This window comes from Oncorhynchus clarkii, chromosome 2 (genome assembly GCF_045791955.1).
Source record: "Oncorhynchus clarkii lewisi isolate Uvic-CL-2024 chromosome 2, UVic_Ocla_1.0, whole genome shotgun sequence".
Classification (NCBI taxonomy): Eukaryota; Metazoa; Chordata; class Actinopteri; order Salmoniformes; family Salmonidae; genus Oncorhynchus; species Oncorhynchus clarkii.
The window spans coordinates 62,889,885-62,916,474 of record NC_092148.1 but is presented as its reverse complement, the minus strand read 5'-3'; the positions used below and the strand labels follow the sequence as shown (position 1 = coordinate 62,916,474).

At 42.5% G+C, this 26,590-nt stretch overlaps 1 protein-coding gene across 7 annotated transcripts in view; it reads left to right on the top strand.

Moving 5' to 3' along the window:
• The window catches only part of LOC139371364 (rho family-interacting cell polarization regulator 1-like), a 76,122-nt gene that overhangs the window by 11,405 nt on the left and 38,127 nt on the right, over positions 1-26,590 (top strand). For 3 of the 7 annotated variants that reach the window (XM_071111773.1, XM_071111764.1, XM_071111745.1), the window contains exon 2: positions 24,501-24,624. In XM_071111773.1, the coding sequence (XP_070967874.1) occupies positions 24,527-24,624 (98 nt within the window). In that variant the 5' untranslated portion in view covers positions 24,501-24,526. Of the gene's footprint in view, positions 1-18,485; positions 18,651-19,388; positions 21,536-24,194; positions 24,227-24,500; positions 24,625-26,590 lie in introns of those variants that run through there. The other 4 variants (XM_071111737.1, XM_071111729.1, XM_071111719.1 and 1 more) reach the window with 4 other exon arrangements.

The following is a 26,590-nucleotide window of genomic DNA, read 5'->3' as shown; positions in this document are numbered from 1 at the left end:
TGTTGAGTGTTGTTGGTTCACTGTCAATCATTACTTGACAATACTAATCTCTTTATCATTTCATTGGCACAAACCCTCAAGAGACTCTGCTACATTGGGAGAACAATGAATGCTCTAATCAGAACAACTTAGAAGCCACAGAGTGCAGGGTAGACCAGCCCAGTCTACTTCAGAACACTGTGCTACGAGGCAGCCGAACTCACAGAGAAAAGAAGAGACCACAGTGTAGTTGTCAAGCTCCTTGAGCTTTTTCAAACGGGAAGCTGCAGGATTTACAGTTATGTGGTGGTGATTAGAGGTTGACCGATTCTGATTTTTCAACGCCGATACCGATTATTGGAGGACCAAAAAAATACGCTACAGATTAATCGCCCTATTTATTTATTTATATTTTTAAAACTTTAAAACATTTTTTATTTAAATGTATTTATTTGATTATTTTTGAATTATTATTTTTATTTATTTGTAATAATGACAATTACAACAATACTGAATGAACACTTATTTTAACTTAATATAATACATCAATAAAATCTATTTAGCGTCAAATAAATAATGAAACATGTTCAATTTGGTTTAAATAATGCAAAAACAAAGTGTTGGAGAAGAAAGTAAAAGTGCAATATGTGCCATGTAAGAAAGCTAATGTTTAAGTTCCTTGCTCAGAACATGAGAACATATGAAAGCTGGAGGTTCCTTTTAACGAGTCTTCAATATTCCCAGGTAAGAAGTTGTAGTTATTATAGGAATTATAGGACTATTTCTCTCTATACGATTTGTATTTCATATACTTTTGACTACCTCTTTGAAAGTGATGCAGAAGGTTACAATTGGTGGAATCATGCCATATTTAGACTAGATAGTGTTCGAAAAGGTTGGAATGTGAAGCAATGAAATGGGGCATCAGTCTACTCGGTGACACCCACAGAACACAAATGTGAAGTGTTTAGGCAAATATTAGCGTTGTAGCTCTTATTGTGGGACTGTGACTGTGTGAATTTTTATTTATTTTTTATTTCACCTTTATTTAACCAGGTAGGCCAGTTGAGAACAAGTTATCATTTACAACTGCAACCTGGCCAAGATGAAGCAAATCAGTGCGACAAAAACATCAGCGTTACACATGGGATAAACAAACGTACAGTCAATAACACAATAGAAAAATCTGTTTACAGTGTGTGCAAATGAAGTAAGGAGGTAAGGCATTAAATAGTTCATAGTGGCGAAGTAATTACAGTTTAGCAATTAACACTGGAGTGATAGATGTGCAGATGATGATGTGCAAGTAGAAATACTGGTGTGCAGAAGAGCAGAAAAACAAATATGGGGATGAGGTAGGTAGTTTGTTGGATGGGCTGTGTACTGTACAGTTGCAGCGATCATTAAGTAGCTCTGATAGCTGATGCTTAAAGTTAGTGAGATATAAGTCTCCAACGTCAGTGATTTTTTTTTTTTTTTGTAGTTCGTTCCAGTCATTGGCAGCAGAGAACTGGAAGGACAGGCGGCCAAAGTAGGTGTTGGCTTTGGGGATGACCAGTGAAATGACCAGTGCGTGCTACAGGTGGGTGTTTCTATGGTGACCAGTGAGCTGAGATAAGGCGGAGCTTTACCTGGCAAAGACTTAGATGACCTGGAGCCAGTGGGTTTGGCGACGAATATGAAGCGAGGACCAGCCAACGAGAGCATACCGGTTGCAGTGGTGGGTAGTATATAGGGCTTTGGTGACAAAACGGATGGCACTGTGATAGACTGCATCCAATTTGCTCAGTAGAGTGTTGGAGGCTATTTTGTAAATGAGCTCGCCGAAGTCATTGATCGGTAGGATAGTCAGTTTTACGAGGGTATGTTTTGGCAGCATGAGTGAAGGAGGCTTTGTTGCGAAATATTTAATTTTGGATTGGAGATGCTTAATGAGTCTGGAAGGAGAGTTTCCAGTCTAGCCAGACACCTAGGTATTTATAGTTGTCCACATATTCTAAGTCAGAACCGTCCAGAGTAGTGGATGCTAGTCGGGCGGGCGGGTGCGGGCATCGATCGGTTGAAGAGCATGCTTTTCGTTTTACTAGCATTTAAAAGCAGTTGGAGGCCACGGAAGGAGTGTTGTATGGAAAATAACATCCCTAGTTAGCCTATTGTGTGTATTGACATTCATATTGCACTGTACAGCTTTACCTAACACCCTCACTACACTGCTCGCGTTGTGTGCGTTGCAAAGTAAATTTAGAAATCTATATTATTCAATTATTGTACCCACACTGCTCGCGCGCGTCAAAGTTGCCAAGCGCTAAAATAGAAGTAATTTCTATTTGTGACGCAGATTGCACTGCAAGTCCTGCCTCTCTCATCTCCTCAGCAGATACCCACATGCCATCTCCTCATTGGTTATACCCACGTGGGGGATTGAAAGATGAACTGTGTTTTGGTCGTCGTGGTAATACTGAAAGTTTAGATGCCAATCACCATATACAGTGGGGAGAACCAGTATTTGATACACTGCCGATTTTGCAGGTTTTCCTACTTATAAAGCATGTAGAGGTCTGTAATTTGTATCATAGGTACACTTCAACTGTGAGAGACGGAATCTAAAAATCTAAAAATCCAGCAATCTAACAATCACATTGTATGATTTTTAAGTAATTAATTTTTATTTTATTGGTCAAGAATTTGCAAATTCATAAAAAATCCTACAACGTGATTTTCTGGGGGGTTTTTTTCTCTCATTTTGTCTGTCATAGTTGAAGTGTACCTATGATGATACATTTACAGACCTCATCTTTTTAAGTGGGAGAACTTGTACAATTGGTGGCTGACTAAATACTTTTTTACCCCACTGTACCTTAAAGGTAAAGGGCCTCAGGATCTCGTCACGAGATCGATAAAATGCAATTGTGTTCGTTGTCTGTAGCTTATGCCTGCACATACCATAACCCCACCACCACCATGGGGCACTCTGTTCACAACGTTGATATTAGCAAACCACTCACCCACACAAAGCCATACACATGGTCTACAGTTGTGAGGCCGGGTTGGGCGTGCTGGCAAATTCTCTAAATTTATGTTGGGAGGTGGCTTGTGGTAGAGTGCTGAACATTAAATTCTCTGGCAACAGCTCTGGTGGGCATTCTTGCAGTCAGCATGCCAATTGCACGCTCCCACAACTTGAGACATCTGTGGCATTGTGTTGTGTGACAAACTTGCACATTTTAGTGGCTTTTATTTTCCCTAGCACAAGGGGCACCTGTGTAATGATCGTGCTGTTTAATCAGCTTCTTGATATGCCACACCTGGATTATCTTGGCAAAGGAGAAATGCTCACTAACAGGGATATAAACAAATTTCTTCTCAATTTTAGAAGTAAGCTTTTTGTGCGTATGGAGAATTGCTGGGATCTTTTATTTCAGATCATGACACATGGGACCAACACTTTACATGTTGCGTTCATATTTTTAATCCGTGTATATTAGAGCAATATCTAAAACAACACACTGCATATATGATGCGATTCAGCTGGACGCAAGTGGTAGAAATGCAAAACGTTTCCATTTTATTTTTCAGGTAAATGTTGCTCTCAAGATATTTGGGACTACAAAAAAATAAATAGATCCAGAATGAATTATGATTTCAGTGAAGTTCTATATACTGAGTCCATTTAGGAAGTAAAACACAGTAAATGAGTTATTTTGAGTAGTTGGAACTGACTCAGAATCACAGCTCCTTAAAGCACGCACCGTGGGGGCCAATGACAGGCTACGTAATATGGCTTAACCACAAGGTATCTCGTTGATGAGTATCATTAGGTGTGTAGTGATTGGTGTGTGATTCAGCAGTCGCTATTTCCGCAGTGTCTTTCTCCAGTGTTTTTAATTACTGTGTGGTTACGACATGCTATTATAGAGCAGCAGTACTGAGTTGGTGACTCACTCTCTGATCGGGCACAGCTATTATGCAGGCATAAACCACAAGCAAAATATCGAAGGAAAATAATATATACATTACATTACATACATACTGACAGATGCATGAAATGCTTTGTACACCCATGGTTTTGCTGCCCATATAAAGGCTACACGTGTTCCTGTAAAAATGCTAATGCAAAAACAAGTACAACAGAACAAGTGTAAGCTTATAAACTCAGTACACTTGCAGCTGTCTGTTCTTTGATGCCTATGTGTTAGTGATAAGCACATTTGGGGTTTCAGGTATAATCAAATATAGAGGGTTTAGACATCAGAAATGAAAAGGACATGCCAGAGATTCCCAAAGATGAAATGGTACCCACACAGGTACCTCTGGCAATGCAGTCCTTGCCAATCACAGACATGCCTGTTGTTACCACCTCCTCCTTTTTTTGTCACTCTCTCTTTACCTATTTCTGATTCAGAGAGGTTGGGTTAAATGCCTAAAACACAATTCTGTTGAATGCATTCAGTTGTGCATCTGACTACGTATCCAATTTCCCTTTCCCTCTCTTCCTCTAACGGACTCCCTCTGTCTTCCCTGTACCTGTGTGGATGCTCTTGGCTTTGACTGGGCTGTTAGGGCAAAACAGAAACCTGCCTGCATGTCTTGGCAAGTTCTCTGTGTCGCAGCAGGCACGGTTGTGTAATCAGTTTAGTCTCTGTGCAGCGAATGGCCTTGCTGTAGAATGGAGAGAGATGTTCGTAAAGTCAGCCTTGCGTCTGACTCTGAAATTGTAAGTCAGGCAGCGCCTCACTGACTGAAATACCCACTTGCTGCCGTAATGTTTCTCCGCTGTGTTTCTACCACAGGGACAACAGTGTCTTGTGATCCTGTTGCAATATTGTGAACCTTGTGTCAGTGATCCATTGCAAATGGCGTGTGTTTCTTCCTGAGGGCTTTTTGTACCTTTTCTGTTTCTTCCTCTCTCATAGCAATTAGGTTGATTAATGGTCGCACTTCTGGGCGAAACTACTTGATGCATAACTTGCTTATGACATGGCTCAAGTGATTTTTTTTTTTCTGGGGAGGAAGACTTAACTGAAAATTAATGTGTAAAAATACAAACAGTTTCACCGCAATAAGTTCACCATTTGTAGTGAAATCTGTTTTGATGGTCTGCAAGGTCGCTGTCCTTTACAGGTCCTGTGAACTGCACTTGAGTGTTGTTTAGATCTAAGGCTTGTGACTCTTGTTCAAAATCTTGTGCGTGGGTGGGCTCACACTGACACAACCTCATGTTTTGTTTATTCTTTTTTTAAATTGAACCTTTATTTAACTAGGCAAGTCAGTTAAGAACAAACTATTATTTACAATGACGGCCTGCCCCGGCCAAACCCAGACGACGCTGGGCCAATTGTGCGCAGCCCTATGGGACTCACAATCAAATCAAACTGTATTCATCACATGCGCCGAATACAAGTGTAGACTTTACCATGAAATGTTTACTTACAAGCCCTTAACCAACAATTCGGTTCAAGAAATATACACTGCTCAAAAAAATAAAGGGAACACTAAAATAACACATCCTAGATCTGAATGAATGAAATATTCTTATTAAATACTTTTTTCTTTACATAGTTGAATGTGCTGACAACAAAATCATACAAAAATTATCAATGGAAATCAAATTTATCAACCCCCATGGAGGTCTGGATTTGGAGTCTCACTCAAAATTAAAGTGGAAAACCACACTACAGGCTGATCCAACTTTGATGTAATGTCCTTAAAACAAGTCAAAATGAGGCTCAGTAGTGTGTGTGTGTGTGTGTGTGTGTGTGGCCTCCACGTGCCTGTATGACCTCCCTACAACGCCTGGGCATGCTCCTGATGAGGTGGCGGATGGTCTCCTGAGGGATCTCCTCCCAGACCTGGACTAATGTCCCAGATGTGCTCAATTGGATTCAGGTCTGGGGAACGGGCGGGCCAGTCCATAGCATTAATGCCTTCCTCTTGCAGGAACTGCTGACACACTCCAGCCACATGAGGTCTAGCATTGTCTTGCATTAGGAGGAACCCAGGGCCAACCGCACCAGCATATGGTCTCACAAGGGGTCTGAGGATCTCATCTCGGTACCTAATTGCAGTCAGGCTACCTCTGGCGAGCACAGGAAGGGCTGTGCGGCCCCCCAAAGAAATGCCACCCCACACCATGACTGACCCACCGCCAAACCGGTCATGCTGGAGGATGTTGTAGGCAGCAGAACGTTCTCCACGGCGTCGCCAGACTGTCACGTCTGTCACATGTGGTCAGTGTGAACCTGCTTTCATCTGTGAAGAGCACCAGTGGCGAATATGCCAATCTTGGTTTTCTCTGGCAAATGCCAAACGTCCTGCACGGTGTTGGGCTGTAGTAAGCACAACCCCCACCTGTGGACGTCGGTCCCTCATACCACCCTCATGGAGTCTGTTTCTGACCGTTTGAGCAGACACATGCACATTTGTGGCCTGCTGGAGGTAATTTTGCAGGGCTCTGGCAGTGCTCCTCCTGCTCCTCCTTGCACAAAGGCGGAGGTAGCGGTCCTGCTGCTGGGTTGTTGCCCTCCTACGGCCTCCAAGTCTCCTGATGTACTGGCCTGTCTCCTGGTAGCACCTCCACACTCTGAACACTACGCTGACAGACACAGCAAACCTTCTTGCCACAGCTCGCATTGATGTGCCATCCTGGATGAACTGCACTACCTGAGCCACTTGTGTGGGTTGTAGACTCCGTCTCATGCTACCACTAGAGTGAAAGCACCGCCAGCATTCAAAAGTGACCAAAACATAAGCCAGGAAGCATAGGAACTGAGAAGTGGTCTGTGGTCACCACCTGCAGAACCACTCCTTTATTGGGGGTGTCTTGCAAATTGCCTATAATTTCCACCTGTTGTCTATTCCATTTGCACAACAGCATGTGACATTTATTGTCAATCAGTGTTGCTTTCTAAGTGGACAGTTTGATTTCACAGAAGTGTGATTGGCTTGGAGTTACATTGTGTTGTTGAAGTGTTCCCTTTATTTTTTTGAGCAGTGTAGTTCAGAAAATATTTACTAAATAAACTAATTTAAAAAGTAACACAATAACAATCGCAGGAGGTACCGGTACCGAGCCAGTCTGCAGGGGTACAGGTAATTTGGCCTAGAGGTCGACCATTTATGATTTTTTTCAACTCCGATACCGATTTTATTGGAGGACCAAAAAAGCCGATACCGATTAATCGGACGATTTTATGTGTGTGTGTGTGTGTGTGTGTGTGTGTGTGTGTGTGTGTGTGTGTGTGTGTGTGTGTGTATTAATGACAATTACAACAATACTGAATTAACACTTATTTTTACTTAATATAATGCATCAATAAAATCAATTTAGCCTCAAATAAATAAATAATGAAACATGTTCAATTTGGTTTTAAATAATGCAAAAACAAAATGTTGGAGAAGAAAGTAAAAGTGCAATATGTGCCATGTAAGAAAGCTAACGTTTAAGTTCCTTGCTCAGAACATGAGAACATATGAAAGCTGGAGGTTCCTTTTAACGAGTCTTCAATATTCCCAGGTAAGAAGTTTTAGGTTGTAGTTATTATAGGACTATTTCCCTCTATACCATTTTGTATTTCAATGGAAAACAGAGCTTCAGAAATTTTTCCCCCATTTCTTTTTTTTAAACCTTTTATTTAATTAGGAAAGTCAGTTAAGAACCAATTCTTATTTACAATGACGGCCTACTGCGGCCAAACCCGGACAACACTGGGCCAATTGAGCACCACCCTATGGGACTCCCAATTATGCTCTGATGTATTGTGTTTTCCTTAACCTCTATCCCAATTATTGCGCTACACTCACTGTTTTGTAAGGTCAGTATTTCAGGTCACTTGTCGGGGTCAAAAAATTAAGGGGTATTATGCTGCGTTCATAACCCAGTGGGAAAGTGGTAATTACTAGTTGTGAAGTCGTAAATACCAGTTGGATGCATTCACGTGCTTTGAACTCACTGACTGGCAAATGGCCAAGAAGCTGCGTCAACAATAAACTAAAAGTACAGCTATCATGTTTGTAAACAAATTATAGTGTACAAAAACCATAATTGCTTTTTATAAATGTTTTGTTGCATTTAATTCCCGAAAATGCTGTTATCAAGGTAATTTCCTTAGTAGGTGATGCCAGAGGGCTGTGTGTGAAAGAAGTCGGAGCTCAGGGATGATAAAGTTTCCCAGGGGAAATTACTAGTTGGAGGGGTGTTCAAGTGAATTTTTCTCAGTCATATGTGGTACATACCATCTTCCCACTTGGTTATGAACTCCGCATTAGACTACAGCATTCTGCATTGTTGTTGGAACTTCACTGTCATAAGGCAAATTTCCTCCAACTCTGCTGCCATGTTTTAGCTATATAATTTTAGATTCAAAATGTTGCTGCTGAAAGTGTGAATTTACTGGTGGAGAAATGCCATCACCCTCCACCAGAACCTTCTGGCCTAAACCTTTACTAAAGTAATGCGTAGTGATGTACAGGCTTATTTGCATGGATCAAAGCCTAAGGCATGACAACCCTGTATGATCAAATATTGTAACAAAGTGTTTAGTTAGTAACAGTATACATGTCTCTGTCCTGGGATTTGCAGATAGGCAGTGATTTAAAAAAAAAAAATCAATTTTGAAATTTCCAACATGTCAACATTTTAAAATAGTAAAGAGTTGAAGAAGAGAACGTAAATGGGTATGAAATGAGAGAATGCAGTGTTGATGTACTTAGTAATTGGCCAATGAGTTTCTCTTGGTTCTGTGTCTCCAGGCTGCACGTAGAGTAGCAGGACTGTAGTGCTACAGCATCTAGTGACACATAAGCCTCTTAGTGGCCAGCTGGGGATTAAACAGGAAGTCTTGGGTTCAGGGGGGTCCAGGTCCCTTGCTGTGCTGCTCTACCACGGTCACTAGATGATGGAACTAACCACAGGGTTAAACTTTACATTCTACAGTCCCACTGGTCCCGTACAGTTCAATCCCCCTTTCATGGACATTTCTGTCGATATGTGAGGCCAGTAATTTCAGCTATCAGCCTAATTTAGAAGTGATGAAGACCTGTGGCGAGTCTCGTCAGATGTTAAAGCAACTAACAGGACCTGGAATTTAGTTGAGTGAGCTTATACAAATAAGACACTTATGTCTTTGGATTTGGGTGGATTTTGTTGTTGGGCCATGAAATGCTTACACAGTGATCCCAACTTAGCTCAGCAGTAACAGTGGGGAAGATGCCCTAATATGGAGTGATTTCAGGGGCAACATTCATTTATATTTGAATTCCATTTTGAATTTGGATTGAATTTGGATTTTCTAATGCAAAAATTGAATAATTTAATTCATAAATTGAACTTGTATTCATGATTTGAAACAGAATTGAATTGCATTCCGTTTGAAAATGTAATTCCAATTTAAGTGACAATTTGAAATTCAATATTTATATATTCAGTTTCCATATGGCGGATATTTCATTCATTGTCTAGTCTATCAAAGTTTCATATATTCAACTTCTCAGATGCATTCAGATTTTGTTTTCAAATTCAGTTCTCTAAATTCAGATTCAAAACCAGAGACGACATCCTGGTACATTGCCAGCCAGGAAAGGTAGAAGCGAACAGAATCAAACGCTCTCTGTGGTAAATGGAAGCCTCTAGTGGTTTCTGAACCTAATGTGGCATGTTGAATTGTTTCTTCCTATGAATTTGGCTCTGGCGTTTGAACCGGTTTTGCCTATAAGCTACTATGACCCCATTCCTGAAAGCTAAGACTCTCTGGAACATGGATGTGCCTTCTGTTCCCCTCTGATTACAGGCCACGCATGACACGTTAGCAGTGTCACAAATTGCAAATTGGCCCCCATAAGAATATAGTTGAATAACCCCATCATAGCCCTTCTAAGGATAGCCTTTCCACTTCCTATTTAATCTTGCTCTTGTGACTGACTGGGTTTGATCCAGATCTCCTGCAAGTCACAATACTGTGTTAGCCCACTTAGCTAAGGCCTACAATTTGTGATTTGATTATAGGATAAGTTCATGTAAAGGACAACATGCTACTTGCTTAAAGGAAAACTCCACTCAAACTATATTTTTCTTACTTTTTTTTATATTAGTCCACTGTTGAAACCGTTCCAAAATGTTTTGCATGTCATCAATCAAGTTATCAAGATCTGATTTTCAAAATGCAAATGTCACATGCATTTGCATCGTCATGATGATGTGGCAAGTGACACAGTCACAAACGAGTCCTGTGAAGCTGAGTTTAAATGTCTTTGGCTAAGGTGTATGTAAACTTCAGACTTCAACTGTATGTATACACCTCGGAAGTTTACATACACCTTAGCCAAATACATTTGAACTCAGTGTTTCACAATTCCTGATATTTAATTCCCTGTTTTAGGTCAGTTAGGATCACCACTTTATTTTAAGAATGTGAAATGTCAGAATAATAGTTGAGAAAATGATTTATTTCAGCTTTTCTTTCATCACATTCCCAGTGGGAATGTCTCCCTCAATTCATGCAATGGCTACTGCTATAGGTTTCAGGCTACTTACTACTCTCTTCCAAAATACATCATCCAGGAGGATCCTCTTAATGGGGCTGTCCATATCGGCAGACTATGATATGGCCATTTCTTGGAGAGACTCCTTCCCCTCCAGGAGACTGTCAAACATGATGACAACACCACCCCAACAGGTGTTGCTGGGCAGCTTCAATGTGGTGCTCTTATTCTTCTCACTTTGCTTGGTGGGGTAGATTGCTGCTGTAACTTGATGACCCTTCACATACCTAACCATTTCCTTGGCTCTCTTGTAGAGTGTATCCATTGTTTTCAGTGCCATGATGTCCTTGAGGAGCAGATTCAATGCATGAGCAGCACAGCCAATGGGTGTAATGTGGGGGTAGGACTCCTCCACTGTAGACCAAGCAGCCTTCATGTTAGCAGCATTGTCTGTCACCTGTGAAAATACCTTCTGTGGTCCAAGGTCATTGATGACTGCCTTCAGCTCATCTGCAATGTAGAGACTGGTGTGTCTGTCCCTTGTGTCTGTGCTCTTGTAGAATACTAGTTGAGGGGTGGAGATGCAGTTAATTATTCCTTGCCCACGAACATTCGACCACCATCAGAGAGGATTGCAATGTTCTGCTTTCTCTGATTTGCTTGACCTTCACTTGAACTCTGCATCCAGCAAATGAGTAGATAAAGCATGTCTGGTTGAAGGGTTGTATGCTGGGTGAAGAACATTCAGAAATCTCTTCCAATACACATTGCCTGTGAGCATCAGAGGTGAACCATTTGCATACACAGCCCGAGCAAGACATTCATCAGCATTTCTCGGACTACGTTCCTCCACTGAGTAAAAAAAATCAACTTCTGATTCCAGGAGGACGATGAGCTGTTGCTATCAATAAGATGTCGGAGTCATCATTTTCACCTTGAATAGAAGTAGAGGGACTTTTGTTGCTTGTTGGCACAGTATTTGCAAATGTACACAGCTTTTCCTTCTACTTGAGCTGCAGTGTAATGTCTCCACACATCAGATAGTGCCCGTGGCATTTTACTGTAAAGATTAGAAAAAATTGAGTAAAAATAAATAAATACAAATCCATGTACAGATAAATAGTTAAGCAGTTAGATTAAACAATTCCTTTGTAAGATAGATGTTTAAACATGTATGGAAACAGGTGAATTAACACTCCAGTTAGCAGGCTCAACCAAGCTAAAACCCATCTGATAGCAAAACCTAACTAGCAAAAATAGTTAACAAGTTAGAAATTATTTAAACACACTTTGCTGTAGGCTACAATTTACTAGTTAACAAAACATTTTTTGTTATAAAATATATTCACCCCACCCGGTATTGTAATCAAATTTTACCAGAAAGCATGTTAGTCCTTGGCTCAGACAGTTTAGTAGTGTGGGCTCAATAGCATCTCATTAGTGTGAAAGATCTTGAGAATCAACTGTACTGCACATGTGATGGAAGAATGCACTGTGCATGCAGAGGGTTGCAATTCCATTGAATTGAGAATAGTTTAACCAAAATATGCCACAGGACCTAGAATTGCCTTATGTATTTCCCACAAAAAAAAGTTCACTGTTAGCTTATAACTTAAAAAAAAAAAATGTAAACAAATTTACCGAAATTAACTTCCCATGGAAATTTTCTGGAAATTTCTCAAAGTTTTTGACCCTTTGCAACCCTAAGTGAATTTTTCCTTTAACGCAGTCCAGGTCAAGACCTCTAGTGGGGTCGCCGAATCGGTGCAAATGCTACAGCCAAATTCATGGGAAGAAAGGAAATTCATTATGCCACGTTGTCTTCAGAAATCTCCAGAAGCTTTGGATTACCGAAGAACATCTCTTTCTACTCTACCTCTCATACTACCCCTATGCATATACACATTAAAATACAAAAACACAGTCGTGACGTTTTATTTGTGCTTCCCATCACCCAGAAAAAGTTACATCCCTCCACAAATAAGTCCCCAATCATTACTTTAAATTGCCCAAATGGCACCAGACCATCCAGATTAAATATAATTCAATATCCTAATACAAATTCAAAGTTATGGAATTCAAATACAATTTCTGTTAGCACTGCAATCGCTCCATAAGCTCTCCACATGAAATGATTAGAATTGCAAAACGCGGTAACCCTTTGCCACTCAGTAACTTTTAAAAGGGTCTAAATTAGAGCAGTATTTGTTGGCCCCACTCTCCTGCTCAGTCTGGGTGCAGGCATGGGGGAAACAAGGGTCTGTTGGCAGATCGTTAATCAGTGACTTTGAATGGCCTCATTAAGAGAGGAGATCAGTTGAATGGCTGGATCCTAAATCTTAAAGCGAGAGATGCTGTATCTTCAACAAAATATTACATTTGTTTGTGTATTTAGCTACATACCATAAATGCATAGGATGACTTGTGTTCAAGCCAAGGTTGGAGAAATGGAATTTGCAACTCCTCAGCCAACAGCCCTACAATAGCTGGTGTGTATATATAAATGGATGAACCCATCAATGATGTCACACCATTCATTTCTATGTGAAGACTCAATGGCACATTTGAGTCAAGGAAGTAGATTTTTAGCAACTAAGATGACGTCATGGTGGAGATTGTCAAGATCTAACATGCACAGTTTGAGCTAGTCCAGGAAGTGACATTGCAGGCTAGCTCAGTGCTGCTCCCTCTCATTGACGATCTTAAGTTGAAGCCCAAACGGGGTAATGCAGGCTGCCGGTAGCAGGCTGCCGGTAGCAACTACAGTGCATTCAGAAAGTATTCAGAACCCTTAACTTTTTCCACATCTTGTTATCACATTTACTTAACTACTCAGTACTTTGTTGAAGCACCTTTGGCAGCGATTACATCCTTGAGTCTTCCTGGGTATGATGCTTCATACTTGGCACACCTGTATTTGGGGAGTTTCTCCCATTCTTCTCTGCAGATCCTCTCAAGCTCTGTCAGGTTGGATGGGGAGCGTCGCTGCACAGCTATTTTCAAATCTCTCCAGAGACGTTCAACCGGGGTTCAAGTCCGGGCTCTGGCTGGGCCACTCAAGGACATTCAGAGACTTGTCCTGAAGCCACTCCTACATTGTCTTGGCTGTGTGTGTAGGGTTGTTGTACTGTTAGAAGGTGAACCTTCGCATCAGACTGAGAACCTACTCCAGAGCTCAGAGGACTTCATCAAGGATCTCTCTGTACTTTGCACCATTCATCTTTCACTCGATCCTGACTAGTCTCCCAGACCCTGCTGCTGAAAACATTCACACAGCATGATGCTGCCACCACCATGCTTCCCCGTAGGGATGGTGCCAGGTTTCCTGCAAATGTGAAGCTTGGCATTTAGGCCAAAGAGTTCAATCTTTGTTTCATCAGACCAGAGAATCTTGATTTGCCTTTTGTCAAACTCCAAGCTGGCTGTCATGTGCCTTTTACTGAGGAGGGGCTTACGTCTGGCCACTCTACCATAAAGGTCTGATTGGTGGAGTGCTGCAGAGATGGTTCTCTTTCTGGAAGGTTCTCCCATCTCCACAGAGGAACTCTGGAGCTCTGTCAGATGGACCATCATATTCTTGGTCACCTCCCTGACACAAGGCCCTTCTACCCCGATTGCACAGGTGGCCAGCGGCCACTGTCAACTGTGAGACCTTAATGATTAATGGAAACAGGATGAACTGGAGCTCAATTTCGAGTCCCATTCGAGTCCCGTATTTCTGTTTTTTTATTTTTAATACATTTGCAAACATTTATTAACCAATTTTTGCTTTGTCATTATAGGGTAGTGTGTGTAGATGAGGACTTGTTTTATTTAATCTATTTTAGAATATGGCTGTAACGTAACAAAATGTGGAAAAATGGAAGGGGTCTGAATTCATTGTCCGAATGCACTGAAATATAAAATATCCTTAACTTCTGTGTGTGTGTGATTTAAAAAAATATATATCTATATATAAATTGGTTCAAGAGCATACATCTGGTGTAATATAAGCAAGTGTTGGTACCATGATTGTCTTAGAAAAAAATTATATTTACACAAAGATTGTACACGAAGATTGCACACAAAGATTGCCGTTTTCCCGTTGACTATAATGGAGACCCTTCTTTGTGAAAACAGCAGCCTGCAGTACCCCGGTCAGCCTTGAACTTCATGGTTCAATGAGAGGGGGAAGTCATTCTCCACTGAGCCCTACATACTTGCTAGCTTACTGCTGAAGAAAAACTGGGTTGGGCCTGGTCAGGGTATGGTCATCTTGGATGACTATTGCACTTTCAGTGTTTACCTCAGTTGACTCTGGGTAAGTAGAAAAAGCACTTCATTGCCAAAATCTTGCGCTGTCCCTTTAAGATCAGAGTGACAAGTGATGCAAATGAGAGCCACGAGTGCACAGCCACTGCTTGCTCCTCATCTCTCTACAGTGCAGTGGCGCGCATCGCTTCTATTTGGTGTCAACATTAATTACAGTTTTGTGCATTTAGGAGTAGAATATGTGGAAAGAATCAGGACACAGAATGACAGACACAGTAGAATGTCCTCTGGGCTGTTCAGGGCAACTCCACATATGAAGTCTTAGACACAGCAAAATCTACATGTATATCAAATGCCTTGCCACCTGCTCAAACAGCACAGTTTTAATAGGTAAACCTCATTTTGGACTTAAAAATCAGAGGGTGAGTGGAAAACAAACACGCCTGCTGTATTTGAGACAAAGGGCTAGTGGCACGTTAACAATGGAAATAATGTGTTCTCTGCACTGTGGGGTGGTTTTCGGGAATAGAGTGCTTGGTGTTGAGTGAGGCTATGGGGAAGTGGGGGTGGGTCTACCTTGGCTTGAGCGGCACCAAGGTGCAACAGCAGGGAAGTACTGATTTTTGCCGTAGTGATTAATTGTAGACCAAATAAATCCAGACGGTTAGGTAAATCCCCTCAGACATGCTCCCAGATCCAGGTGTCAGGGCTGTTTGTGATTACTTTGTGTAGCCAGGCACCTTATCTCTGAGTGTGACACAGATTATTTCCATTGTCCTGGGATATTTATGTCCTGTGAGGGATCGCTATCTCTTCCTGCTTTGTGATGGGCAATGATACAGTAGCAGGCGGTGTCACTCCAATCATCTGCCATTATGGCTGTCACAAAAGTGTATGCATCTTTAATGTTAAACCTAAACCTAATGTTTGAAGTTTCAAACAACCCCAAGCCGATCTAGGACTGCGCAAAGAAAGCTTTGTATGAGATGAGAGCAGTGAAGGAAATTGACATTCCGTACTTCGTGGTGAAACTTGAGAAGGTGGTACAAGAGAGAAACTGTGATAAGGAATGCACTCTTTACTGTGCATGTGCACGACTACTGTATGTGTTCTCTTTCGTTCTCGCTCCTCTCTGTGCGAGGCACAGGTGCAGTGACTGTGTAGCTCTGAAGAGTAGTTTTCCCAGTTTGGTTGGGACAGCTGCCTCCCAGGAGATAAGAGCTCAACTGAGAACAACTAAATCCCCAGCCCACTTCTCACTCTGGGCGGCCGCTCCTTTCACGATCCCCCTGCTTATCCTCCATCACACTATCAGCACTCTGAGGTCAAGGGGCACTGAGCCCATTTTCACACCTCCCTTTCACACCAAGTAGGCTACTCTATACTAGTCTCCCATGGAATGCTGCAGGTACAATGAACAGCAGGCATCATCAACTAGATTTTGCCACGGGCCGATTTCTTCTTGAGATCTTTTTTACACTATTTGGTCTTTTGACCAATCAGATAAGATCTGATGTATAAAGATCTTTTCACATTGGCTCTTTTTCAGTGCTGGTCAAAAGAAGAATCAGTGAAAAAAAGATTGGAGGCTGCGACAGTCTGCATTTAGACTGGCAGCCCAATTCTGATATTTTTCACATCGGCTCTGAAAAAGACGTGGTTAACAGACCACATTGATTTAAATCACCTTGACTCCCTTTCTTACTAAGCTCAGCAAAAAAATAAACCTTCCTTTTTCAGGACCCTGTCTTTCAAAGATAATTCGTAAAAATCCAAATAACTTCACAGATCTTCATTGTAAAGTGTTTAAACACTGTTTCCCATGCTTGTTCAATGAACCATGAACAATTAATGAACATGCACCTGTGGAACGGTCGTTAAGACACTAAGGTCACAGTTATGAAAACTTAGGACACTAAAGAGGCCTTACTACTGACTCTGAAAAACACCAAACGGAAGATGTCCAGGGTCCCTGCTCATCTGCGTGAATGTGCATTAGACATGCTGCAAGGAGGCATGAGGACTGCAGATGTGGACAGGGCAATAAATTGCAATGTTCGTACTGTGAGACGCCGAAGACAGCGCTACAGGGAGACAGGACAGACAGCTGATCGTCCTCGCAGTGGCAGACCACGTGTAACACCTGCACAGGATCGGTACACCCGAACATCACACCTGCGGGGCAGGTACAGGATGGCAACAACAACTGCCCGAGTTACACCAGGAACACACCATAATTTGCAAATATATTCATTAAAAATCATACAATGTGATTTTCTGGATTTTATTTTTTCATTTTGTCTGTCATAGTTGAAGTGTACCTATGATGAAAATTACAGGCCTCTCTCATCTTTTTAAGTGGGAGAACTTGCACAATTGGTGGCTGTCTAAATACTTTTTTGCCCCACTGTATATGCTTCCAACAGTTCAAGTGTTGATATATATCGTAAGTTAAATTGCAAATGTATTTGGTAAAAAAAAATCACAAATTGTTTTGCCTATATCGTGCAGCCCTAATGGCTGTCATTAAAGTTTAATCTGAGTGAATGCTGAATGTGCAGCAAGAGAAGTTTGGGCTGAAATAATAGCCAAATATGTCGTTTAAAGCTTCCCTTTCTCTGGAAATTTGTAGATAATACAGAGCACTGTGTGTCTCATGTTGAAGACATTAAAACCAGGTATTTGCCTCCAGGAGAAGGGCAGTGGTCTGAGTTATGGGGGGAAAAGTCAATGAGAAACGGTATTTCATAAACCAGTCTGTTTTGTATTTGCAGATACCCATCTATTCTCACTCCACTTTCGTCAAAGACTGTGCTCTGCTGATTTTTATAGTCATTGTAGGTTTTGGCATGTTGCAACAGTTGACTAATAACTGTTATTCTGATGGCATACTGCTGACAGTGACTGATGTGCCTTTTAGGTTATTGTTACCATTACTTTCATTCCTCAGCGTAAAGTGCAGCCATATACCTAATCCGGTTAAGAACCTGAACTAGAGCTGTGTCACCTTCAGTGTGATCATAAGCTTGCAGTCAGGTTCTCACATCTCTTTTGCCTGTCCTGTCTTTCACTAAACACTATTCAAGGTGTGCTGTTGAGAATTAGACTTGGTCATCACACAAGTTACTGATCACACAAGATTTAAGGAGTCTGTCATCTCTGGAATTTTTGTTGGACAACATGCAGTTCCACTTGATGTTTTTGTCTTGCAGAGTTCAAGTATGCAATCTTGTAAGATGGGGGAAGACCAGCTGTGTTTCTGAGGGAGATGTGAGCTTTAATTTCCTATTTGGTACATCATGCTCTGGGGTGTCTGGGTATTTATTGTAAACCCTTTACAACATCGATAGACAGTCTGGCAGGCCAAGACAAGTAGGGATTTGTCAAGGCTAAATGACTCAAGGCTGATAAGGATCACCTCATTGTGTTCTGTTATCACAGTCTTGAGTTGCGCTTATGAGTCAAGGAAAAATTCTAAGGGCTGAGTTAAGTTTCAAGATGAACACTTTTCTTGGGGTCCCTTTTTAGTTGTCAATCTTTTACACAAAGCTATTTGGCGTACTATTTATGGTATATAATTGCAGTCGAGAACACAAATGTATAATTACATGTAATTTATGATTTGGAAACAATGTGCTGGTCTTGCTGGGAGAGGCAGGAAGAGTGTGATGTCAGCCAGGGAAGAATAGAGGAAGCCGGAGGAGGAGAGGGCTGCTGGGAGGGTGACCGCCTTCCCATTTCCTGGCAGCGCCTCTGCTCTGCGCTCCCTTTCTTCTGGGCCAGAGATTAAACTTCAGATGAGTAGATGTTGCTGGATCTCTGTTGCTGGATCGCTGTCTGTGGATCTCTTTACTTGATTAGACCCAAGGAAACCTCTCCTGGTCTGGGTGGTCAACACTGAGAGGAAGCCACAACACTAGCAAAGATGTACAGTGGATATGGAGGTACCCTTTCCCCCTGTTAACCAGCAGGGCTTGTAGACTTGATATAGTTCTATTGTGTTCTAGGGTACAATGGAGTTTGAAGTGGTGGTATGTTAGTTTTGTCTGTAGTGTTACTCTTGTTTTGGAATGGTGGTGTTGGTAGACTGTAAGTGTGAGGTGATTTTGGTGTAGTTCCTTGTTTTGAAGTATTTCTCACAGTATCAGGCAATGGAGGCATGTTGTAAAAATGTTACCTCGTGCTTAACCCATACCAATTTGTGTATACATATTTTTTTCAGTCTGTTTTACCATTGATTGTGGATGTTTAGTTTTTCTTGCTGTCTCTCTGTTCCCTCACCATCTCTCTCTGTTTAAGGCTGTATTCCTCTTCTCCAGCTTTGCATAGTCCTGTTTGTCAGACCTGAAGTTTGGTCTGCCTGGCACTGCCCTGAAAGCAGGGGGAAGAAACCCCTCTTCCATTCTTGTTCTTCCTACTAACAACTCTGGCTATACTATCTCAGTCTCAGTCGGTCCCCAGTGTTGTTCTGTAGGTTTGTGGTTGAGGGGGGTGACTGTAGTTGTGGTAACTCCCAGGTGGTCTCCCACTGGATGTTTAAATTAATGTGGTTTAATTTGGTCTGTAGGGAGGAAACAAATGGGTCTTTGAAGGTCGTCGGCCCCACAGATCTGTGTTAGGGGGTGTTGAGGTAGACCAGCTTTTTCGAGGGGCAGTGTGTCAACACCTGTGTTCATGCAGTGCTGTGGCTGTCTGTGACTTACTAACATACCCTAGGGTCGGTCCTTCAATATGTGGGTTATGCTTATGATTTGGTCACACTCTGGCCAGGTCCTGTTGTTGTGGAGATTTGAGGAACAGTATTTCAAACCTGTCCCTCATGGCCAGTGTTGTAAACATACCCATGGACTTTGAGACAATGGACAGTGACTAGGGGGCTTGACTGAAATCAGAGCACTGCGATGAGTCTGGTAAACAGTATTGAATTTGAATCATATCTGATCTCTTAATTCAGTGGAGGTGTTAGATAACTGTAGAACAGGAGTGGAGGACTGGTGAGAAGAATCGAGAAGGGGTGGATGGAGAGGGGCTTTTTTTAGGCTCTGGTTGAGAGAAGGGAAGGAAAGGGACACACGTGTTTTAGGGGCTTTCTCATAGAGAGCGGACACATGAGTCCTAGCCGGGGGCCATTAGGATCAGGAACCAACCTGCTGATCATATCCTGGATCTGTCGAGGGAGGGAGCACCAAGCATAAACCAATCATTTCAATATAAACATTGACTCATTTAGTTTCCTCATTAGCTTGTTTTGATTTCCTTTTTTCTTCTTATATAAGCTCACCAAAAGGTTGATGGTTAGAGAGATGATGCTTAGCCCTACTGCTTGAAAATTTGATCATTCTTTATTTAAGCAATAAGACCCGTGGGGGTGTGGTATATGGCCAATATACTGCAGCTAAGGGCTGTTCTAATGCACAACGCGAGTGCTAGGATACAGGCCTTAGCTGTGGTATATTGGTCATGTATCACAAACCCCCGAAGTGCCTTTTTGCTATTATAAACTGGTTACCAATGTAATTAGAGCAGTAAAAATAAATGTTTTGTCATACCCATGGTATACGGTCTGATATACCACAGCTTTCAGCCAATCAGCATTTCAGGGCTCGAACCATCCAGTCAGTGTGTTATAGGGTTCCAGTTTATTTCCCATAATCCAGAGCTTTAATGGTTATATAAGGTCAGTAAAGGATGTTTATACTGCACGTGGGGTTACTGGGTGACCCAGAAATGTCTACTTGCTGTATTTTGTGGTGCTAAGTGCCTCTCTACTCTTGTACTTTTGTGTTTTTTTTAAAGCTTGTTGAACCATTTTGTCTGTCCCCAGTGTTGTTTTTGGAGCCGGCTAGCCCTTCCCCTGTCCCTCAGCTCAGTGTTGTATTAGGGAACTGGTATGCCCTACCACCCCTTCACCCTACCCCCACTGCTGATCATTCCTGGGACCCTGGCCCAGTCCTGTGACCCTCTGTTCTGAGTGGTCTACTGTGCCTGTGTTTTTCAGGGCCTGTGTGCCCCAGGGGACAGTAGACCCTGTGTATCTCTGCTGTGTTTGGAATGTTAGAGGGAGACCGGCTGGTTGATAAGGGGTGAAGCCTGTATCTGAGGCCATGTCCGTCCCCATTGGCTGTCCCTTGGCCATGTCAATAGTGCTTTTGTTACTCCAGCTGCACCTCTCTCTGTGGCTGATCACAAAACAGACGGTGTGTTTTCTAACACACTCATTCACAGACTCAACACAAGACAGAGACCACATAAACAACTCCCTTGCTTATAAACACCCAAGAGACTCCTTTGACCTGCAGGTGTGATATACACATTAAGATGAGAAGGGTGATGCTTTGATGTGCATCATGATGTAGAGGGTGGATCAGAGTGGGTATGATGGAGTGGGTGGCCCCTGTGTGCTTTTTTCCCCCTTCTAGAACTGTTCAGGAACGGGGCCAGCCAGGCAGCAGAACAATGGGTGTAACCATGTCTATGGGCTTCACACCCTGTCCAGCAACACCACACTCATCATGGAACCCGATGGAAGCCTGTAGTTATGTGGCGTACGACTCTCCTGGTTTTATGTTTGTTACGCTCAATAGATTTCCCCATCGTGTGATCTTCCTGTTTATTCCCAGGCTGACCTATCCTCTTCTGGGACAGGTAGGAACCAGGCAGGACAGGCAGGGTGTATTGTTGGGATGGTTGACTCGGTGCACTGCGTGTGGGTGGCGGTGCAGCAAGGTATTCATCCAAGGCTGAGTGAAGAAAGGATAATGTGTCGCTTACCTGTGTCCTGTTTACTACGTGATGCCCATGATGAGAAGGATCCTCTTGAAGATGTGCAGTAAGTGCCGTGTACTACCAGCTGCAAAGGCGTATACTTAAATATGTTTTGGCACAGTATATGATTTGTGTGTAAAGAAATACTAGTGGTTCCTCAAATGTACTGCATATGGCACAGAAACTATCATATGCCAAATATAATTTCCAGTTTATAGTGAAGAGGTGCAACTATGTATTAGTCTGTCCATCCCTCACGCTCCATGATCCCCTTTTTGCATTTGATTTAGCTTGTTTTGCCTCTTTCGGTCTCTGTCCGTATTGAAGGAAAAGAAAATGGGTTCAGTCAATATTCCAGGCAGAGAGCTTTATCTCAGTCTCTGGCCTGTTCTAGAGTTTTGTTTTCCTCAACCATCTTCCTTTCTAGAGTTTCCGACTTCAGACTTCCTGTAGAATGTCACCATTTCCTCTGCCTTGGGTTTGGCAGCTGAGTGTCTCTGGGTTTGTTTGTGAGTCTGAGCTGTTTGCAGTAGCACAGTTGACTGATTGATTGTAAAAGGCCTCTAATTGACTTATCAGGGAAATCATCTTACCAGGGATCAGTATGTGATTAAATATACATTTTTCACCAGGCAGAATTTAGATTTCACTGAATTGAGTGAAATTAATTTTACATATGATATTTACTGTAGTTCTGTTTCGAGCTGTAGGACCTCTCCCTCGTCACTCTATAGGTTTCACGCTCACAGACCCTTCTCCTTGGCTGGGTTTTGCTGAGTGAGATGGATGTAGATTAAATGCTACTGTAGGGAATGAGTGTTGGGCTATGGGGACTCAATTGGATGTAGTGAATTGTATTGAGCGTAGATGGCCAGCTCAGTTCTGTGTTTTATGACGTGAGGCATTTGTAGCTGTGACTGCTGTTTCCTGTCTACCACAAGTTCAAAATAAACCTTGACTTCCTTCCTAAGGGCCTGAATGCATCTCTGTATCTAAGGAACTCCTATTACTGCTGCTGACCAAACAAGACAACACCGATCAAACTAACAGGACTTGACAAAACCACAATGCTCAGTAGAACTGTGGTTACGATTGACAATAATAATTACACTTTCTCCTGGGGAGAACAGTTCAAATGTATATTTGATTTGTGTGTAATAGGACTGAGTCTGTGTATTGAAGCTAACATCTTTGTGCTTGAGGTTGCCTCACCTGAGGCTTCCTAACGTCACAGGGCCTGTCTCTCTCTGTGTGGGGCTGTTGTCCCGGTCGGTAGTCCCCAGCGATTTGATGTGTGTTTAATCTCGTCTCAATCACTCCCTCTTCTTCTCCTATCTAAAAGATCCTTGTTTGGGGCCTGTGTGATGTTACTAATGCTGTGACACAATCCCCAGTGTCAGGGCCTGGTACACCAATGCTAATTTACTCACAATGAACTCTGAGACGCACAGTTTATCTAGACGGGGAAATCTCTCTATTCCTCTTTCTCTCTCTCATCCCTGCACTACTATCTTCCTTGATACAAGTGCAACATGGTTGTAACGTTGTGCTGTGGCCAGGCACCTCTAGAGGAAGAGCGTGGGTGGTAGAGCACAGAGATAGTGGGCAGGCAGCTCTAGAGGAAGAGCGTGGGTGGTAGAGCACAGAGATAGTGGGCAGGCAGCTCTAGAGGAAGAGCGTGGGTGGTAGAGCACAGAGATAGTGGGCAGGCAGCTCTAGAGGAAGAGCGTGGGTGGTAGAGCACAGAGATAGTGGGCAGGCAGCAGTAATGTGTTTGCAGTCTGCACTGTGTCTCTGTTATCCCTTAATCTTCACTGGTCTTTTGTTTCCAGTGTGGAAATGGTGACACACAGTACCCTCGCTGCTTGACCTTGCACCACAGGAAGAGCGAGGGAATATGGAGGCATACAGAGGATGCGGGGGGGGGGGGGGAGGAGGACAGGCCTAAAATACAGAAATAGTCTGACTGCCTTTTGACATGTAACATTTTGAGTTGCTGAATGCATTATGGTAGATGCATTATTACAAATTATGGCTTGTTGAAAGTTGGATAACCAAATTAATGTTGACATGTCAAAACATTTGAACCTGTAGATTTGCCACACCCTAAAACTAACTGATCTGTCAGATAATTAGACAACTTGCTGGTACTTTTAAACCAAAAACAACAAACTATCTGCATATCACTGTTCATGCAAAAGAGATACCGATAAACAGCTCTCCAAGGCACGAGATTAAATGTTTTCTTACATAATCTCTCCAAGAGCTCTCAGGGCTGCATTTACAGTATAATAAGATGCTTTGATGTGAAGAACTGGTATTTGTCCCAGGAGTGTTGTCACGACTCCTACCAAAGGTGGCTCCCCTTCCTGTTCGGGTGGCGCTCGGCGGTCGTCGTCACCGGCCTACTAGCTGTCACTGATCCCTTTTCCCCCCTTTCTGTTTATTAGTTGCACCTGTGTTTAGTTTAGGCTAATTGGTTGGGCTTTATTTACCAGCCGGCCCGCCTGCTGGTTGTGCGGGATTATTTCAGTGTACGCGTGTACACGGCTGTAGGTCACGGTTGTCTGTGTGTTTTGTATTTTGCTGGACTGTTTAAGTTCCCCGTGTTTGGGGCATTTGTTTGGGTTGGCGTTGTTTCACCGTTGTGGTGCATTAAAAGTAGCGCTACCCTGAACTCTCTGCTTCCTGCGCCTGACTTCTTCCTCCACTACACCCCGGGCGTTACAACTGTGGAGCCCCTGCAGCTTATTAGGTAACACAGTTTGAAAAATGTCCATTTTGATTCATAAGGATAAAGTGCATAGACCTATCAAGATTTCAAGAAATGTGTATTTGAGAATAAACTCATGGCATAATTGAGTTCCTGTGAAAGAACAATGCCAATGGAAGCCGGATTCAATTGTAAAAAAAATTCTGCTCTTCTCATTTTGACGTTTTCCTGCAGTGCCTGAGGACAAATTCCAAACTGGCCCCATTTTGTCTGTCACTGTGTAACTTCTAAAGCCTTCCCCCTCTTGTCTCTGCAGGGAGTCCCTCCAGAGCTGTGTCCTCCATGTCCCTTTCCATGCGCCCGTCGCGCCGAGTCCTTTCCAGATCCATCACTAGGAGCCAGTCCTTTGCTGGGGTCAACTCCTACGATAAGCCCTACAGGTGAGGACACTCCCTCTGAGGCCTAGTGTACATTACTGTTAAAAAGCATTCGGAAAGTATTCAGACCCCTTGAATTTTTCCACATTATGTTAAGTTACAGCCTTATTAACAGTAATGTAACAGTAATTATTTTTTCTCATCAATCTACACACACTACCCCATAATGACGAAGCAAAGAACGTAAATATTATATTTACATAAGTTTTCAGACCCTTTACTTTGAAGCACCTTTGGCAGCGATTACAGCCTTGAGTCTTTTGGGTATGACACTACAAGCTGGGCACACCTGTATTTGGGGAGTTTCTCCCATTCTTCTCTACAGAGCCTCTCAAGCTCTGTCAGTTTGGATGGGGAGTGTCGCTGCACAGCTATTTTCAGGTCTCTCCAACGATGTTAGTTTGGGTTCAAGTCCGGGCTCTGGCTGGGCCACTCAAGGACATTTAGACACTTGTCCCGACGCCACCCCTGCGTTGGCTGTGTGCTTAGGGTCGGTGGATGGTGAACCTTCGCCCCAGTCTGAGGTCCAGAGCGCTCTGGAGCAGGTTTTCATCAAGGATGTCTCTATACTTTTCTCCGTTCATCTTTCCCTCGATCATGACTAGTCTCCCAGTCCCTGCCGCTGAAAAACATCCCCACAACATGATGCTGCCACCACCATGCTTCATCGTAGGGATGGTGCCAGATTTCCTGCAGACGTGCCACTTGGCATTCAGGCCAAATAGTTCAATCTTGGTTTCATCAGTCCAGAGAATCTTGTTTCTCATGGTCTGAGAGTCCTTAAGGTGCCTTTTGGCAAACTCCAAGCAGGCTGTCGTATGCCTTTTACTGAGGAGTGTCTTCTGTCTGGCACTCTACCATAAAGCCCTGATTGGGGGTGTGCTTCGGAGATGGTTGTCCTTCTGGACGGTTCGCCCAGCTCCACAGAGGAGCTCTGTCAGAGTGAGCATCGGGTTATTGGTCACCTCCCTGACCAAGGCCCTTCTCCCCCATTGCTCAGTTTGGCCGGGCGGCCAGCTCTAAGAAGAGTCTTGGTGGTTCCAAACTTCTTCCATTTAAGAATGATGGAGGCCATGTTCATGTGGGCCTTAAATGCTGCAGACATTTTTTTGTACCCTTCCTCAGAAGGGTGATCAATGGCGAGTCTCATAGCAAAGGTTCTGAATATTTATGTAAATAAGGGATTTCTGTTTTTTATTTGTAATAAATTTGCACACACAAAAAAATAATATTTTCCCCCTGTCATTATGGGGTATTGTGTGTAGATTGAGGAAAAAAATGTATTAAATCCATTTTAGAATAAGTCTAACGTAACAAAATGTCGAAAAATTCTGAATTCTGTGTGTATATATATATATATATATATATTTATTTATTTATTTATTTATTTATTTATTTATTACACACGGTGTATACAAAACATTGAGAGCATTTGCTCTTTCCATGACAAATCACATTTTATTCGTCACATGCACATATTTAGCAGATGTTATTGTGGGTGTAGCAAAATCCTAGCTCCAACAGTGCAGTAGTATCGAACAAGCAAAGCTTTGGTCTATCCAAAGGGATTTTCTTTATTCCCTGTCAGGTAGAATGGAGGAAAATCAAGGGCACTAGTTATTTATTAATGAAGGTCCATCTACTAGAAACCAGGTCAGAATATGAAAGGAGGAACAGAGAGGAGAATGGAGTGGGTATGCTTGAGTAACATGCACATAAGTTTGTGTTAGAGACCGAGAGCCTCAGGAGATGGAGGAAGAGGAAATAATAGCCGTCTCTTGAAGTTAGAATTTAGCTGAAAAAATAGAGATATTAATTATGCTGTCTACAGTTGTAAGGAATGCATTAACATGAAGCAGTAGTTATGATTCACTTCATGGTTATTAGTTTTATGTCTGGATGAGGGAGTGAAAGGTGTGTTGAGTCTTATAAGATAATATCTTGCGTGAGTTTTTTCAAAGTTGAAGAG